We start from the raw sequence: 17,575 nt of genomic DNA, 5'->3' as shown, positions 1-17,575 counted from the left end.
TCTAGCTGATGGCACCTAAGTCGTATATATATATATGAATAAAATAAAGCAAGATATAAATGATGCTTTAGACGTTATGTGAATAAAAAGGAAAAACCTAAAAGAGTAAAAACAAAAATAAAATCAACGTTTCGTCCCTATTTCAGGGGACATCATCAGGATTTCTAGGCGAGGATGTACAGGAAGACGGTCATATATCACATGCGAAAGAGGAGAAGTTCAGTTCTTGTTCAGTTCTGGAGAGAAAAAAATTTCATGATGAAAAGAGAATTTATATCTAGTGTGTGTGGAGGGGGGTCGGGTTACATACATATATGCATTTTTTTTTTAATCATCATCAACCAGGATCTAAATTAATGTTTTGTTCATTTATTATTATATTACCTATGATTTGGGCTACATTATAAAATCCTTTTCTCTGTTTAAGAGAAGTTTAACTCTCCAGTACAGAAAGAGAAGTAAACTTCTCCTCTTTCGCATGTGATATGACCGTCTTCCTGTACATCCTCGCCTAGAACTCCTGATGATATCCCCTGAAATAGGGACGAAACGTTGATTTTATTTTTGTTTTTACTCTTTTAGGTTTTTCCTTTTTATTCACACACACATATATATATATATATAGTTTTGATCTGATTACTATATATTAGGTTCAATATAATAATCGATAGAAATTTGTTTCTAATAATATATGCATAGTTTGCATAAATTAAAATATCATATTTAAGCGTATTTTACGACTGGGCAACACCAGGCAGCCTGCTAGTATTTAAAAAAAAAAAAAAACTTCAAGAATACTAGGTTGATGTCCTCCAGTTCTGTTTTATTTTTATTTATTTTTATTTTTGTTTTATTTATTTATTTATTTATTTTTTAGATGGGTAGAAATAATTTCTTTCGAAGCACGTGAGGTAGACCCCTCTTCGAAAAAAAAAAAAAAATTAATTAGGACAGATGTGGAGATCTCCGGGAATCTGAAAAACCGTGGGAAAACTGTTTGAATAAAACAAACGAAAAAAAAAAAAAAAAAATTACTTACAACTTGACCCCCCCCCCATCCGCCCAACCTCTTGACAGAAATAACGTTTGTACCAACTTGAAGTATGTTTTCCTTTCATTTCCACATCGTTGACATTAGTTCCTCAACCTCCCGCATCTCATTTCTCCTCTGCTCTTTTCTCTATGATCAAAACATCTCGTAAAAGCCCACGCATTCTTGGATGTTTTTTTCTTCTCTGGAACTGTTTTTACCTGTCTAGCATGCTTCATCTGTCTATTGGCTTGTCCTCCCATACCTTGGAAAGAGAAGCAAATGTTATGTGTCCGTGTAGGTATATATATATATATCGTATATGCGTGATATATATGCGTGCGTTTGAGAGCTCGTGTGTGTATGTACGCGTGTTTTTTTTTTTTTTTTACACAGTGATCACCACTTATCAAGGCCCGGAAGCCACTCAGGGATAAGGGTTATTGCAAGTACATTGTGTTAGTGTGGAGATTTGAAGTGTTTAATTAAGGGGGCGGTTCATTAGGAATTTGTTAAGATTGCACTTGAAGACATCCAAGTTGTAGTCCGGAGGGAAGCAGGCAGACGGAACAGTTCCACAGGGGTGCAGTTCTAAGAAAGAAGCTTTGTTCATGGAATCCGCGTTTTGATTTAGGCACAGATATAGAGTGGGGGGAATTTTTCACAGTGGATTCAGCTAGACTGGTGTTTTTCGTGAAAGATTGGCGAGGGGGGACCAGAGATTGGAGTTCAGACGAGCACCTGCCATGGAAATAACGATAAAACAAGGATAGGCTCGCAACATCTCTTCTGTGGGAGAGAGGTTGCAGGGTAGAGAAAAGGGCATCCCCACTAAGCCACGAAGTCTATTTTGTACTCTGTCAAGGCAGGATAGGCTGTTTTTAGCAGCTCCTGCCCAGATATGGCAACAGTATTCCATCCTTTGTTTGAGAGCTTGTGTGTGAGTATGTATGTATATATGTGTGCATATGTATAAGCATGTACACTTGTGTGTGTGTGTATATATATATATATATATATATATATTAGAATTTCAGCCCGGCGGTGCCCGGGTGTTTGGAGGTGTATGTTGAGCAAAAAAAAAAAAAGCAGTCAATTTTTTAACTTTGACCCCTATTATGACCCCTTAACATTTATTGTTTTGAGCTAAAATCAAGTTAAGTTAGATCCATATCCAAGGAACCTATATCTAAAATTTCAAGTGTTTATACCCAAAATTGTCGAAGGGGTTTGGTAGAATTCTCAAAGGTCAAATCGTTGAACTTTTACCACTTAACAGCCAAATTTCTGGCCGAAAACCGATCAAAAAATTGTTCCCAAATATCAGTACCTTGTATATCAAATTTCGCGTCTGTAGACTTAAAATTAACAGTTATTGCGTAGGGAAATGTACACACACACACACAGATACGTTCACTTTTATAGATATACTAGCATTGGTGCCCGGCGTTGCCCGGGTGTTTAGAGGTGTATGCTGAGCAAAAAAAAAAAAGGGGGTAATTTTTTAAACTTTGACCCCTATTATGACCCCTGAAAATTTGTTTTGGCCTCAAATCAAGTTATTACGTTAGATCCATGTCCACGGAACCTATATCTAAAATTTCAAGGGTGTAGACCCAAAATTGTCGGAGGAGTTTGGTAGAGTTCTTAAAGGTCAAATCGTTGAAATTTGACCCCTTAACAGCCAAATTTCTGGCTGACACCCGTCACATCCATTTTCCCAATTCTCAGTACCCGGTATTTCAAATTTCGAGTCGACAGACTAAAAATTGACAGAGTTATTGCGTAGGGAAATGTACACAGACAGACAGACAGACAGACACGTTCACTTTTATAGATATATAGATAGATAATTGTCTGTACATTATTCGTATATTGACTATTTCTGTTTACGTTTTTTTTATACATATATATATATATAGATTGAGCGTGCGTGTGTATATATGTATGTGTATAATCTTTTATTTTTATCTGATTTCGCTGTTTCCTTCCTCTGTCAGATTTTTTAAAAGGTTTTACACACGTAACCTCTGCCGAATTCTCACCCGACTCTGTCCTCGACTTCTCTCTACCCCCGCATGTTCACAATCTTGAAGAGTGACTGCTGTCTGCCATGAAGTGCCACCAGTCGCCCCCGCCTGCTTCTGCTTTCGCGTCTAAGGGATGCAGAGGTTAAAACTAATCAAATATCACGAGACTCAAGGGCCTAGATAAGAATAGGACCCGTGTGCACCTGATAAAAGGGGCTAACGCTTAGCGCATACTGTTCTAATTACAGCAGCGTCACCACCACCACCCTTCGTGGGTTACTCTAAGATGGCAAAGGGGGACACAACGAACATTTCCATCAAGAAAATTGAAAACACTTGGATGTAAGGAAAGACAGATTTTTGTGCGGTATTTTCATCTTTTCATATATGCTAGCATTTCAGCCCGGCGTTGCCCGGGTGTTTCTAGGTGTGTGTTGAGCAAAAAAAAAAAAAAAAAAAGTGGTAGTAGGAAGGTAGGCGCGAACCCGTACCGCGAAGGAGGAAAAGAACCGGAAGTGACGTAGGTTTTAATTAAGGCTAGACAACTGAAAAGAGGGGATGACTTTCGAAAATATCGACGAAAAAAGCGACCCCTCCCTGTAGAAAAGTGCCCAGTTGAGGGTGAAGAAATTAATGCTTTTAGTCAATTCTTCGATATTTGTCGTTTGAAGGGTCGAGCTTCAAAACGATACTGATCTTGTGAAAATCCGTCGCCTCTGTCGAAAGTTTTAGGCCGACCTGCAAAAATACAGACATACATTTATATATTGGTAGCTCAGATTTTCGACCCACCGATTGAAAAGCTTGCCCTATCTCTAAATACTCTTTATGTTAAATTTCAAATGTTTAAACCAGAAATTGTCTTAGTAATTTGGTGGAGACCGCAGAAGTCAAATTTATTTAACTATAACCCTTAACATTTATTGTTTTGGGCTCAAATCAAGTTATTAAGTTAGATCCATGTCAAGGAACCTATATCTAAAATTTCACTTGTTTATACCCAAAATTGGCGGAGGAGTTTGGTAGAGTTCTCAAAGATCAAATCGTTGCTGTTTTACCTCTTAACAGCGAAATTTCTGTCCGAAAACGGATTACAAAGATTTTCCCAAATCTCAGTACCCTGTATATCAAATTTCGAATCTGTAGACTTAAAATTGACAGTGTTATTGCGTAGGGAAATGTACACACAGACAAACACGTTCACTTCCTCCGGCTGTAATGCACTTGTTGTACGGTTCTCTTGTGTACGTGTGTCAATGACCCTTGTCATAGCCCCTTTCATCTCCTCAATTGTCTCATAACGACAGCCTCTAAGGTTTTCCTTGAGCTTAGGGAATAACCAAAAGTCACAGGGAGCAAGGTTGGGAGAGTAAGGACGGTGACGCCCATCTTGGTTTAATAGTGGGTGACAAGGATTGAGTTTTGTACTGGTTAGGGTTGGATCAAATACAATTGTATTTGTATTTCAATTGTATTTAAATACAATTTTAATGTAATTGTATTTCTATTTGTATTTTAACATCACAAGAAAAAGTAATTTGTATTTGTATTTGTATTATGGCATCCAGGAAAATATTATTTTGTATTTGTATTTATATTTGAGAGAGAGAGAGAGAGAAGGAAGGAAACTTTCAGAGCTCTAATGATAATAAAATGCAATGAGGACATGATATAGAATGTAATGTCAAATTTGGAAGGAAATATTTCTTTTCTTTTTCTTTTTTTTTGCATATTTTCAGATTTCTTTATTACTTTGAAAAAAAAAAGTACTTATATTTGTTTTTATTTAAATCAGTTATTGTATTTTTATTTGTATTTTGAGATTGAGGAATAAAAGTATTTGTATTTGTATTTTTAGACTTAAGAATAAAAGTATTTGTATTTGTATTTCTGGTAACCTAAACGAAAGTATTTGTATTTGTATTTCAATTGTTAAAAGTCAGTATTTGATCCAACCCTAGTACTGGTACATTGTCCTGGTGGAAATGCTACGGATTCAATTTGAAGAGTGCTGGCTTCTTCCGACGGAATCTCTTCCTGAACGCCTTTAAAACCTCAACATAATATTCCTTGTTATTTGTCTTTTCAGTGGAAACCCAATGCACGTAGGTGATATCCGTGCTGTCAAAAAAAAAAAAAAAAAAAAAAAATTCGTAAGCTTCCGGGTGGATTTGCTCTGTCTGGCCTTTTTGGCCCTGGGAAAGTCGGCATCCTTCCACTGGGAACTCTGTCTCTTGGAGTCTTGAGTCATTGCAGTAGATCCAGCTTGCATCAAGAACTGCGGAATTTGAATTGATCAGCCTGACCATCTCTCTACTGTCACGACAACTTTCTGATCTTTAGTGAGCACTCTTGGGACAAATTCGTGCAAATCTTCCGCTTTTTCAGTTCCTTGCGAATAATTGTGTGTACAGTTTAAACAGTGAACATTATTGTCTCTATAGACACTCGACGGTCCTTAACTAGGAAATTCTTTATTTGGCCAATCAACTCTGGTTTTCTGACATCCTTACTCCTTCCACACCTCTCGGCGTCCCTCAGAGACTTTTTACCTTCCTTGAATCTCTTATGCCACTCAAAAATTGATGCTTGATTCAGGCAAGATAGTCCAAAAGCAGGTTAAAAACATTTCATGCCTTTTCATGTCCACACTTTATTTTTGAAATTCAGCAGCTATATAACAAGTGTAGTATCTGTTCTTCAGATGCTGCGCTTCAATTTCTTGTTCTCTGTCGGTGGAGGAGAAATCCTTCACGACTCAGACAATTTTAATTTTTGTTCCTTTTCTCCACGTTAAAAAACGACCCTGGTGTCAAACTCTGTCCCGTGGGGAGGCATTGTAAATAGGAACAATCGAGCTTTAGTAGGGTGTATTTCAATTTCTGCTGTAGCTGTTCATTGGAAACTGAAATTAAAAAAAAAAAAAAAGTCATCTCATAAGATAACAATAAAACTGAATTTTCAAGAGTCTGCAACAATTTTAAATGCCAGTACAAAAAAAAAAAAAAAAAAAAAAAAAAAGGAAACTTATTTAAGGCACTTTGCACATGTTTGGTGGTCTGCAACTGGTTTCTTCCATTAGTTTTTTTGAATGCGGGCGAAACCATTACGGCAGCGAAGTACTGTCAACAAATGAATGAAATTCATCAAAAACTTCGACAATAAAACCCAACATTAATCAAGAAAAAAAAAGGCACAATTTTCCTCCCCGACCATACGTCGCTAAAGCGACCCTGGCAGAAGTTGAACGAATTAAGCTACGAAACTGTCTCATCTCTTAAGAACTCTCATCTACGGATTTTCACGTTTTCAAGCATTTCGACAAGATCTAGCTAATTTGCATATTCTTTTAAACTTCATTTTAATTAATTCTCTATTAGGTTTTTTTCAGTTTTCTTACAGGATGATCATCTTTAGTTAACTATTACGTGTAATTATATTCATGTAGATATACTTGCATAATATTTGCGTAAAATCTTTACAGTAAACAAAAAATTGTTTCCATATATATTTATGTATACGCATATATTTTTGTTTAATCTATTAGTCTACCTATCTATATATCTATAAAAGTGAACGTGTCTCTGTGTGTGTGTGTACATTTCCCTACGCAATAACTCTGTCAATTTTAAGTCTACAGACTCAAAATTTGATATACAGGGTACTGACCAGAAATTTGGCTGTTAAGAGGTCAAAGTTCAACGATTTGACTTTTGAGAACTCTACCAAACTCCTCCGCCACTTTTGGGTCTAAACACTTGAAATTTTAGATATAGATTACTTGGATGCGGATACAACTTTTTCCGTGAGAAATGCTTCAAAAACCCAAGCGGTGTCAAAAAAAAAAAAAAAAAAAAAATTGGCGATGAAGTCGCTGAAGGCGAGACGTCTTCAGCGACTTCATCGCCAACAGAATGCAAGATTTTTTACGTTTCTGGCATAAATACACTTGCTGTTGATTCTGATGGTGCGTATTTTGATTAATAAATTTTTGAGCGGAGATATGTTCGTCTGAATTTAAGTTAGAAACCGCCAGAACTTTCTTAACCTGATATATAAAAACTCTGGACCTTACTTGCTTGCATCTTGTCTTCGAAGGTTGGGCGATTCCATCTTTTAAAAATGAATGATGAGTGAAATATATATATATATATATATATATATATATATATATATCTATTTATTTATTTTATAATGTTTTTAGGGATACAAAATTTAAATATTGCAATTAGGAAGGGAAGACTTTTATGATTCATGATTAAAAGTAAATTTGTATATATATATATATATATATATATATATATATATATATATATATATTCCTTTAATCTTCTCTCCAAAAAGGGGGGAACAGGAGAGGAAAGAAAGAGAAATGGGGAGCCAGCTGACCGGTTTCGACCCTCGCTTCTCAAAGCTGTATCGAGGGAATTTTTAAAACAAAGTATGAAAAAGACGTTTTACTCCCCCACCATCACCACCATAATAGTAACGTTATTTACAATTTTGAATTTGGTTGCGGTGCCAACTACTTGGGTCGAACGACATTAAGATTAGATGGAAGAATCCAACAACATTTACCCAGTGAAATTAGGAATGGAACCTACCGGGCAACGGACGTTGTTACTAACACATACGGGTCTTCAATTACGGATCATTTACTTAAAATCTCGTCTTGTGCAGCGAACTTTAGCACGGACTCTTTTTCTATTCTTAGTCGTGCTCATTCACTATATCACCTTAAGATCTTGGAGACTATTCACGTTCGACTTAGAAAACCTTCCCTTTGCAAACAAAGGGAATGCCTCCTGGTTTTGAACGTGATTAACCTCTAGGGTATTCGACCATAACGCTGTGTTATTTTAATCGTTTTCCCACTTTTTTTTCTCCTCCTAAATTGAATAAAACGCAATTTTAATCGCTTTTTCATTCTTTGTTTTAAAAATTCCCTCGATACAACTTTGAGAAGCGAGGGTCGAAACCGGTCAGCTGGCTCCCCCATTTCTTTTTCTTTCCTCTCCTGCTCCCCCCTTTTCCGCCCGTTTTGGAGAGATTAAAGGAATAAATTTACTTTTAATCATGAATCACAAGTCTCCCCTTCCTAATTGCAATATATATATATATATATATATATATATATATATATATATATATATATGCACACGGAGAGAGTAGAGCCCTGGGATACAGTAGCCCTAGTATAAAGTTTTTTTTTTTTTTTTTTTTTTTTTTTTCTAGCTTACGATGTAGAATACGATCTTTTTCGATCCCTAGTTAAAGTATTTGCTTCGCCTTACACTGTTATTTATAATGTTATTTGATTATATAAATGTGTATTATATACTGTACTGTATTTTGTTACAAATTCTGAATGCTGTGTTCTGGTGTTCTACTAATATATATATATATATATATATATATATATATATATATATATATATATACACACATACACACACACACACGAGTTGTTTTGCCGGAGTTGTGAGTTGTTTTGTAGACTAAAGTAACCATGAATCGAGCTAGTGACGAACCGAGCACTTCGGTAAGAAAAAGAGTTAAACCAATGAGTTTCACGGTGCAACAAGTGTTGGATAACGTGACAAATTCTGATTCAGACGAAGGCGAATTTGATCAGGAGTTTCTGAATCAAGTAACGCTAGTGATGATGAATTTATTGATGGAGAAAGTGATGATAATTCTGATGATGCAAATGGGTCTGTGCTCCAAGGAAGGTTCCACCTGTTGGGCGGACTGGCACACAAAGGCTGAATACTGATGGTAGATGAAAGGCAAAAAATTACTAACGCGCTTAAAATTTTTTCAACCAGTTTTGCCCAGGAGGTCAGTAACAGGGGCAAAAATTGGTTCGGTAGCTCCGGTCTGGTAGGGTTAAAACTACGTAAAACCACAAAATAATTATGCAAATAGATTGCAGAGTAACTTTTATTGCTTTTAGTAACATTTATTCGTAGTATATTGGAACTTTTACCACTTTTTCGAATCGCTATGGATTGTAAAACAAACCAGAGATTTCGTTTCGAAAAATCGAATTTTGTCTGAAGAAGGCCTTGAAAAACTTTGAAAAGTCCTTGAAAAGAGATCTTGAAGATTTGTATGAACTCTGGCCATGTTGTAGGCAGCTAGGAAGCAGTTCAGTGGAACAGGTTCCACATCAGTAGACAGCGAGAAAGGAAACTATTTACAGCGTCTGTAGTTCGAATGTTAATGTTTTACTGGGATAAAACCATAGATTGGAGCTCAGCCGATCACCATCCATGAAAATAACAATCGAAGAAAGCCGAGCAACCTCTCTTCTGTGAATATGCAACCCGTTTTCACACCTTTTTGGGGAAAGTGACGAAAGTCTTGCTATGAAATTAGCAAGGACAAAATATAAACATCAGGAAGCGCTGAACCAAATTATTGCCTGCAAATGTTGAGAATGGTTCCAATTCTTTGTGTTGCGGAAATAAGAAGCCAGAGAAAGTAATTATTGTGGTTAGCCACTAATTTCCGGCGTGGTCGAAAACCATGCACTGGACTCTAAATTATGCCATCCGCAGAGGCGGCGACTGATGATGACGGTTTTCGTTTTTAATGTATATCGGTTCTTCAGAAGTTGTAACTAGTCACGGGAGCAAAGGGGAGAATCTGTTTTTTTCTTTCTTTTTTCTTTTTAAATTAAAAATATGGTCACACACTATTAGAAGACACGTATTTTGAATAAAATTTAAATGAGAAAGTTGAAAACTCGAAGAAGTCAGAAATAAAATCATTTTATTTACTTTTATTTTTGTTGTTGTTGTAAGTCCGATATATTTCGCTATAAATAGCTTCATAAGTGTAGAAAGTCCGGTACGTAGGTTTTTTTTCCCCCATTTTGGTGTTCAGGAGGATGTAATGCCTAGGAGAAGAGAAATGTACGTCTTATTCAGTTTGTTCCACGTGTGTTACGCTCTAGTCTTGAGCGGAATTTTTTTTTCTACACTCCATCGGTTTTGTTCTTTCAGTTCGTGCTCTGCTAATTATCATCTATACCCACTACCGAGTAGTTGGAGTAAGGGTCACTTGGTTGGGGTTAATCCCCTTGGAATATACACAACTTGCTAGATATCGGAAGGACCACGAAATCTTTCTAAATTAACGTAATTTTTATTCTTGTTCCAATCCAATTTACCCAATTTTCGTGAAGCTAGAGTTCGGCCCGGGCAACGCCAGATAAAACCAGCTGGCAATAGTTTTTTTTAGTATGTTTTAGTTCCACCACAATAGCATTTAAGCTGACAAATAAAACTTTGCTTCTAGCTAATCCATTTTTCATTTGTTATTACTGTATCGTGTTATCTAATATATAAACTAATCTTTTCAGATTTTCAAAGTCAGACCCCAATAGCATTTAAGCTGCCAAATCCAATGCTTCTGAATAGATTCATCAACAGAATATTACGCCGATAGAATGTTTGGTACACCTTCTGTGTCTTCTTTTGCCCTCGCTCAGTGTGTCTCGTTGCTCTGCCCCTCTCTCCGCGCGCGCGTCTCTTTGTGAAGCCCCACCTCCAATTACGTCTGTTTTTGTGTCTTTGCCCCCCCCCCGCCTCTCTATTTCTCGCTTTCATTTTTTTTTTCTGCCATTAAAAAAATAAAAAAAAAACGTTTTATTTGAATTCATTTATTATACTATGGAATGATTAAAAAAAAAACAAAAAAAAGCTGCTTCATTATTATTTCAGCATATTGACATAATTTTATGTTTTCCCCTTTTTTTTTTTTAATTTTTTCAGAGATTGGAAATTGATGATAATTACTGTGGCTCGCTTGATATCAACACGCCGATCGCCGGTAGCATGCCGGTCGAAGCTGAAGCCACGCTGACCTTAAAATCAACAACTGTATCGGCAGTTGCGGTCTCTATTACATATGATTATACGGTGGCGTTTATTGGTACAACTGATGGACGTATTATTAAGGTAAGTCATCACCAACATTCATACACGCATTCGTTGTTAAAACAGAAACGGAGCTATTTAATCTGGCATAGTTATATGGAATAAGTCGGAGAGAGTAGCAACCTTGGTTGAAGTGAGTTCCTAATGATGGATGTTTGAACAGAGGTGAAAGGGAGAAACAGACCAAATATCAAGGTCTCATGTATGATATGAAAAGAAACTGGAACCTAAAGGGGATATCAATCATACCAGTTATTATAAATAGCACAGGGCTTATGAAGAAGAACATGAAGTCCTACCTAACTAATATTCCTGGTGGACCAAGTGCAAAAGAGATCCAGACAATTGCATTTAAGGAAACAACGAGGATACTGAAAAGAGCGCTCGGTTGGTGTCAATATAAAAAGCAGGGCAATGTTGGCAACTGGTTTGGCTGCCCCCATACACAGCATTACAATCTTTAAAAAAAGAAAGAAGTTTGAGTCTTTTAAACAATGTTTAATTTTAGGCTGTCTACTAAATGTACTTATGACTCATCGGGTCACATCCACTATCCTCTGTAGTAACGGGAATTTTATCATGACGTCCAATGAAGGTTATCCCATTGCACAACAACGGGGAAAAAAACGAAAGAATACCACGATAAACATTTTTTTTTTTTTTTTTTTTTAATAAATGGAAAAGTAAAGAGAAAGATATAGTCAGGTTTATGTTCACCAATAACAGTGTCTGCCAAATTAGTTCCTCTGGCGGTTCTCAAAGAACTCCAATAACAATATTGTAAGGGATAGTAGGGGGTAAGAATATAGGTGTAGTCAGGGCTTAAAAAACTTAGATAAAACACGTCAACACTTAATCTTTTTAAAAGAGGGTGTATGTAAATTACCCCCCTTGCGCCATTAACTTAAATGTTGTCATTCGAGAAAATTTCAATCCTCTTGGTTCTGTAATCCAAGAAAATAATGTAGAACGGAGAAAAAAAAGGTCAAAGACCCTAGTGTTTTGATGTGATGTTTTGAATATAATAAACTAGTTATGGCCAAAGTTTCATTTCATTCGGACAAAAAACTAAGAAACGGGACCTAATTAGAGTTGGGGCCCGTTTTTTTGGGGTCCCTTGTATTAGTGGTGGGACGATTCCGTGCAAAATTACCGATTCCGATTCTTTATAAATCTCTAAATATTTAACTAGAAGATTGTTATTTTCCCCGATTTTCGTAAAAAAAAAAACATGCTAAATAGGCAGACATTTTCCTAAACGTCAAAATACACTTGTGGAGGAGGATCTATCGATTTTATCCTTATTGGTATTTCAAAATCAATAAATATTATTTTATCATTATTACCAGCAATGGAAAATTTTATTTAAACAAAATCAAATAAAGCCAAGTAAAAGATTCGTTTTGGCATTGGAAAATAGGCATCAATTTTTTTTTTTTTTTCCGATTCCGATACCCTCAAATCTTACGATTTTTCCGATTCCGATTAATCGTCCCAACACTAATATAAATTCATTTTTTTTCTTAAATATCTCCTTAACTTTTCCTTATTGTTCTGATCGTATGACAAAGTTATAAATAACTCATATTCCTCCTCTTTCATTTAATATTAGCGGCATCCATTTTACCATATCCGTTTCTTCTTGCATGAAAATCATCTTTACATGACGGAGATGCCTTTATGGACACCTCCCCCCCCCCCCAGCAGTATTCGGGGGGGGGGGGGCAGATAAGTAGATTAAGAGATATGTAGACACCTAAGTGATAGATTTTACATTTTTCTTTTCTTTTTTTTTATCATTATTATTTACTTACAAGGTGTTAAGCAACATTCCGAATGTGTGCTTGCCGTCACGTGACAAAACAACACATTTGGTTACGTTGCGTCCTCTCAATCAGCCCACGATGACAACGCTATTTTCAACGCTTTCATGTGTGACAGAGCTACGAAAAGATGGTATTTCAAATTTTGTACTGACAGATCGAAATGAACCCCCCCCCAAAAAAAAAAAACAGAAAGGAAGAAATGAAATTTCGAACCGTGTCCTGACAGACTAAGGAAGAAATGAAATTTCGAACCGTGTCCTGACAGACTAAGGAAGAAATGAAATTTCGAACCGTGTCCTGACAGACTAAGGAAGAAATGAAATTTCGAACCGTGTCCTGACAGACTAAGGAAGAAATGAAATTTCGAACCGTGTCCTGACAGACTAAGGAAGAAATGAAATTTCGAACCGTGTCCTGACAGACTAAGGAAGAAATGAAATTTCGAACCGTGTCCTGACAGATTAACGAGAAAATTAAATTTCGAATTTTGACAGACTATTAAAGAAAATTGTATTTCGAACTATTATGAGCCCGAGAGAATGAAATATCGAACTCTGCCCTGACAGACTGACTATTAAATTGTAGCAACGAAAAAACGTGCTATTCCCAACTTTATTCTGACAGACCACCAAGAATGGTATTTTGAACTTCGTCCCGACCGACAGACAGATGAAAATTTAATCTCAAATTTAGTCATAACAAAAGAATGAGTTTATGTAAAAACGAAGCGTCACAAATCGTTCAATCAGACGGACAGCGCATCTCAAAACAATGCAACGGAACAATCTAACAAAACAAAAAAAAAAAATGTAAAAGAGAAAATCCACGACTACAGATACGAATCGACTGTAAAGTCTGAAATGATAAAGGTATCAGTTATTGTGTTCGTGCAACATCTGATCTAGTTTCTTTTCTTTTCTTTTTTTTTTATTGTCTGCTATCATCGTTTCCTCTCGGGGGAGGGGGAGCCATGTTTAGTTAAGTTTCTCCAGATTCACAGACGAGATAAATGGTGTCGGAAAGTGGGAATCTTTTGATCCCATCCTTCACCATTACAATTCGATTCGTCGACTCTTTTGGAAATCTATAGATTCCATATATATATATATATATATATATATATATATATATATATATATATATATATATTTCATTCACGCCAACCAGCGTTATAAGCACATCAATTGAAACTGCCTACAATCATACTTGGCCTTTGGGACAAGATCAAAGTGTAGTATCTGTTCCGGCAGATGCTGCAAGCTATGACTAGCTATGACTAGCAAAGACCAGATGTGGGGGCAACCCCACATGCCTGACCATTAACCAGCTCCCATTCCCACCTCTCGGGAGCTGGTCCCCTTTTTCCCTTCCCCCTCCCTTCACTCCTCACATTAAAAATCGGCCTTGTGCCTAATTTGCTCGGTGGGGGAGCAAATAAACACCATCTGTTCTTCAGATGTTGCACTTCCATTTCTTGTACTCTCTTTGGTGGAGGAGCAGTCCTTCACGACTGAGACAATTTTTTTTATTTTTGTACCTTTTCTCCACGTTAAAAAACGACACTGGTGTCTAACTCTGTCCCGTGGGGAGGCATAGTAAATAGGTACAATCGTCATTCAGTACAGACGTTCTTTTCTCCACTCTAAGTGGACATCTTAAAAAAAAAAAAAAAAAGTGATTTTATCATTTAATAAAATTTCCCTTGGAATTTTCTGGTTTTTAAATAATTTTAATTTACCTACGAAATGTCTTCTAAGATATGACTCTTATATCTATACATATAAATCTCACATGTCTGTTTAAATGCATGTATGTCTGTCTAAAACTTTCGACAGAGGCAAGGAATTTTCACGAGATCTGTATCGTTTTGAAGCCCGGCCTTTCGGACGACAAATATCGAAAAATCTGCGAAAAACATTAATTCTTCTACCCTCATCTGGGCACTTTTCTACAAGGAGGGTTCGCTTTTTTCGCCGATATTTTCGCATGTCATCCCTCTTTTTTCCATTGACTAGCCTTAATTTAAACCTTCGCCACTTCCGCTTTGGCGATAGACGCAACGGCAAAGACGTCACGTTTTATTTGTTTTTTTTTGTTTGTTTTTTTCATTCTTTTCCCCCTCCGGTACGGGTTCGAGACTACCTGCATTTTTTTTTTTTTTTTGCTCAACACACACCTCCGGACAACGCTAGGCACCCAAGTTACTATATTATAAATGACATTTTAAATTTAAAAAAAAATGTCTATCTTACTGTTTATTTCTTTACGTATGTTGCAATGTTCAATTCTTGACAGCACCTGTTTCGTAGCGCAGAATAATTCATGTAATTATGTATTTTTTAAAATTTATGCCAACCTTACTCGTAAGAATAGGATTTCATTTTAAAAGGAAAATAATAGAATATGGCCATGATTACAAAATCTGAAAATCGGAAGAGAAGTTGCAATTGTTTGTTTTTAGTTATGCTATCTTATATATATATATATATATATATATATATATATATATATATATATATATATATATATAATGTTATAAAAATATGTGGCAATTAAGCTACACAGAATATTATGCGTTTCATCTACGCTAGAATTCGTCATTCGTCAGGCCTGACGAATCCTAGCGTGGATGAAACGCGGAATATTCTGTGTAGCTTAATTGCCATCTATATTTTTATAACTTACTACCTAGCTCTACCTATGTCTTGAGCACTGTTGAATTAAATACTTAAAGTTTACGCATAAAATAATACTTTCGTATATTAATTTATGTTATTAAATGAAGTACCTATTTACAATGCCTCCCCACGGGACAGAGTTAGACACCAGGGTCGTTTTTTAACGTGGAGAAAAGGTACAAAAATAAAAATTGTCTCAGTCGTGAAGGATTTCTCCTCCACCGAAAGAGAACAAGAAAATGAAGTGCAGCATCTCAAGAACAGATACTACACTTTGATCTTGACCAAAATAAATGAAGTAATCACACACACACACACACACATATATATATATATATATATATATATATATATATATATTAGTAAGTTAAAAAATGTATATGGCGATTAAGCTACACTGAATATTCCGCGTTTCATCCACTCTAGAACTCGTCAGGCTTATGCGCATAAGCCTGAGGAGTCCTAGAGTGGATGAAACTTGGAATATTCAGTGTAGCTTAATCGCCATATACATTTTTTAACTTACTAACTAGCTCTACCTACGTATTGAGCACTTTTGAAGTAAATACTTAAAGTTTATGCATAAATCTATACTTTCGTATATTGATTCTATGTGAGTAAATGAAGTAGTTATATTAGTCGAAGCTTCTTAATGCTAACTTAATATAAATATTTTTGAATTTGTGGATGCATCGTTTGTCTCTTCTCTTTCGTGTCTCTTCTCTTTCGTGTCTCTTCTCTTTCGTGTCTCTTCTCTTTCGTGTCTCTTCTCTTTCGTGTCTTCTCTCTCTTTCGTGTCTTCTCTCTCTTTCGTGTCTTCTCTCTCTTTCGTGTCTTCTCTCTCTTTTATGTCTTCTCTCTCTTTTTTTCTGTCGAATATATTAAAGAATGCAAATAGAAATACTCGAACACTCCATTATAGGTGAAAAGGTAATCTCGCCACAGATAGTAATACAATTTGACAGAGATAGCAGAAAGACTAATATTGGATTTCACTTTTTATCTTCTAACTTTGCAAGCTTACTTTTAGAAAATCTTACCCCCCCCCCAAAAAAAAACACGAACGCAATGTTTGTTTATATTCTCTACGTATGTGGTTGTTTGTATGTTGATAGGTAATTAAAGTGTCACAGAGAATGTCTTGCTTCTAGCCTACAAGACGCAATGGAATGCCGACCCTGTCGACACCTAAACCCTCTCCGCTATGCTAACGATTTATCGATGGCGAAATGTAATTTCCAAGGGAAGGGCAGAAACTAATAATCTGCAATGGGACAAAGGGTGAAAAGCGAGGGTGGGGTATTTTAGGTCTAAGCTTGGTAGATAGTCATAAAATATCCTGTTAAATGTGTCACTGTCCCATGTGAATTACAGGTGCGTTAGACTAGCTGTATATACCCGGCGTTGCCAGGTTTTTAAAAAAAAAAAAAACACTTATTACCGGGCGGAGGGTTTATTCACAGCATTTAAGATACACCACATATCCTAACTTATTACGACGTTTATGGCCAGAAATTTGGCTGTTAAGGGGTCAAAGTTTAACGATTTGACCTTTGAGAACTCTACCTCCTACAATTTTGAGTCTAAACACTTGAAATTTTAGATATAGGTTCCTTGGTCATGGATCTAACTTAATAACTTGATTTGAGCCCAAAGCAATAAATGTTAAAGGGTCGTAATATGGGTCAGTTTTTTTTTTGTTTTTTTTTAATTACCGCTTTTTTTTTTTTTTAATTATTTTATTTTATTTTTTAACATGCTCCTCCAAACGCCTGGGCAACGCCGGGCTGAAATGCTTATTATATGTCTAATCTCATTTTCTATACCTCAGTATATTTCCTCCTCTTTTTCGCGGTTTTGTTCCTACATAATTTGCCAGTGACGTTCGTAGTGGAGGCAGAGGGGTCGAATAGTTATTTTTTCCCAACTGTTTATTACCTTGACATCCCCACTCTATACCCGCCCACAAGTTGGACTGGTCAATGGTCGTCATCGCCGGCGTCACTCTAGCAACTGAGGACAAATAAAGCCTTTTCTTCTGAATGCGTGTTTAATGAGTTGACTT

The 17,575-nt window shown here is 36.2% G+C and overlaps 1 protein-coding gene across 13 annotated transcripts in view; it reads left to right on the top strand.

Moving 5' to 3' along the window:
• The window catches only part of LOC145265357 (plexin-A4-like), a 1,096,693-nt gene that overhangs the window by 292,568 nt on the left and 786,550 nt on the right, over positions 1-17,575 (top strand). For all 13 annotated transcript variants that reach the window (XM_080121138.1, XM_080121137.1, XM_080121136.1 and 10 more), the window contains one exon: positions 10,842-11,027. In XM_080121138.1, coding sequence (XP_079977264.1) covers positions 10,842-11,027 — 186 coding nt within the window. The remainder of the gene's footprint in view (positions 1-10,841; positions 11,028-17,575) is intronic.

Source organism: Euprymna scolopes, chromosome 40 (assembly GCF_053919585.1).
Source record: "Euprymna scolopes isolate OS-2025 chromosome 40, ASM5391958v1, whole genome shotgun sequence".
In the NCBI taxonomy this organism is placed as follows: Eukaryota; Metazoa; Mollusca; class Cephalopoda; order Sepiida; family Sepiolidae; genus Euprymna; species Euprymna scolopes.
The sequence above is the reverse complement of the archived record's forward strand: the minus strand, read 5'-3'. Positions and strand labels throughout refer to the sequence as shown.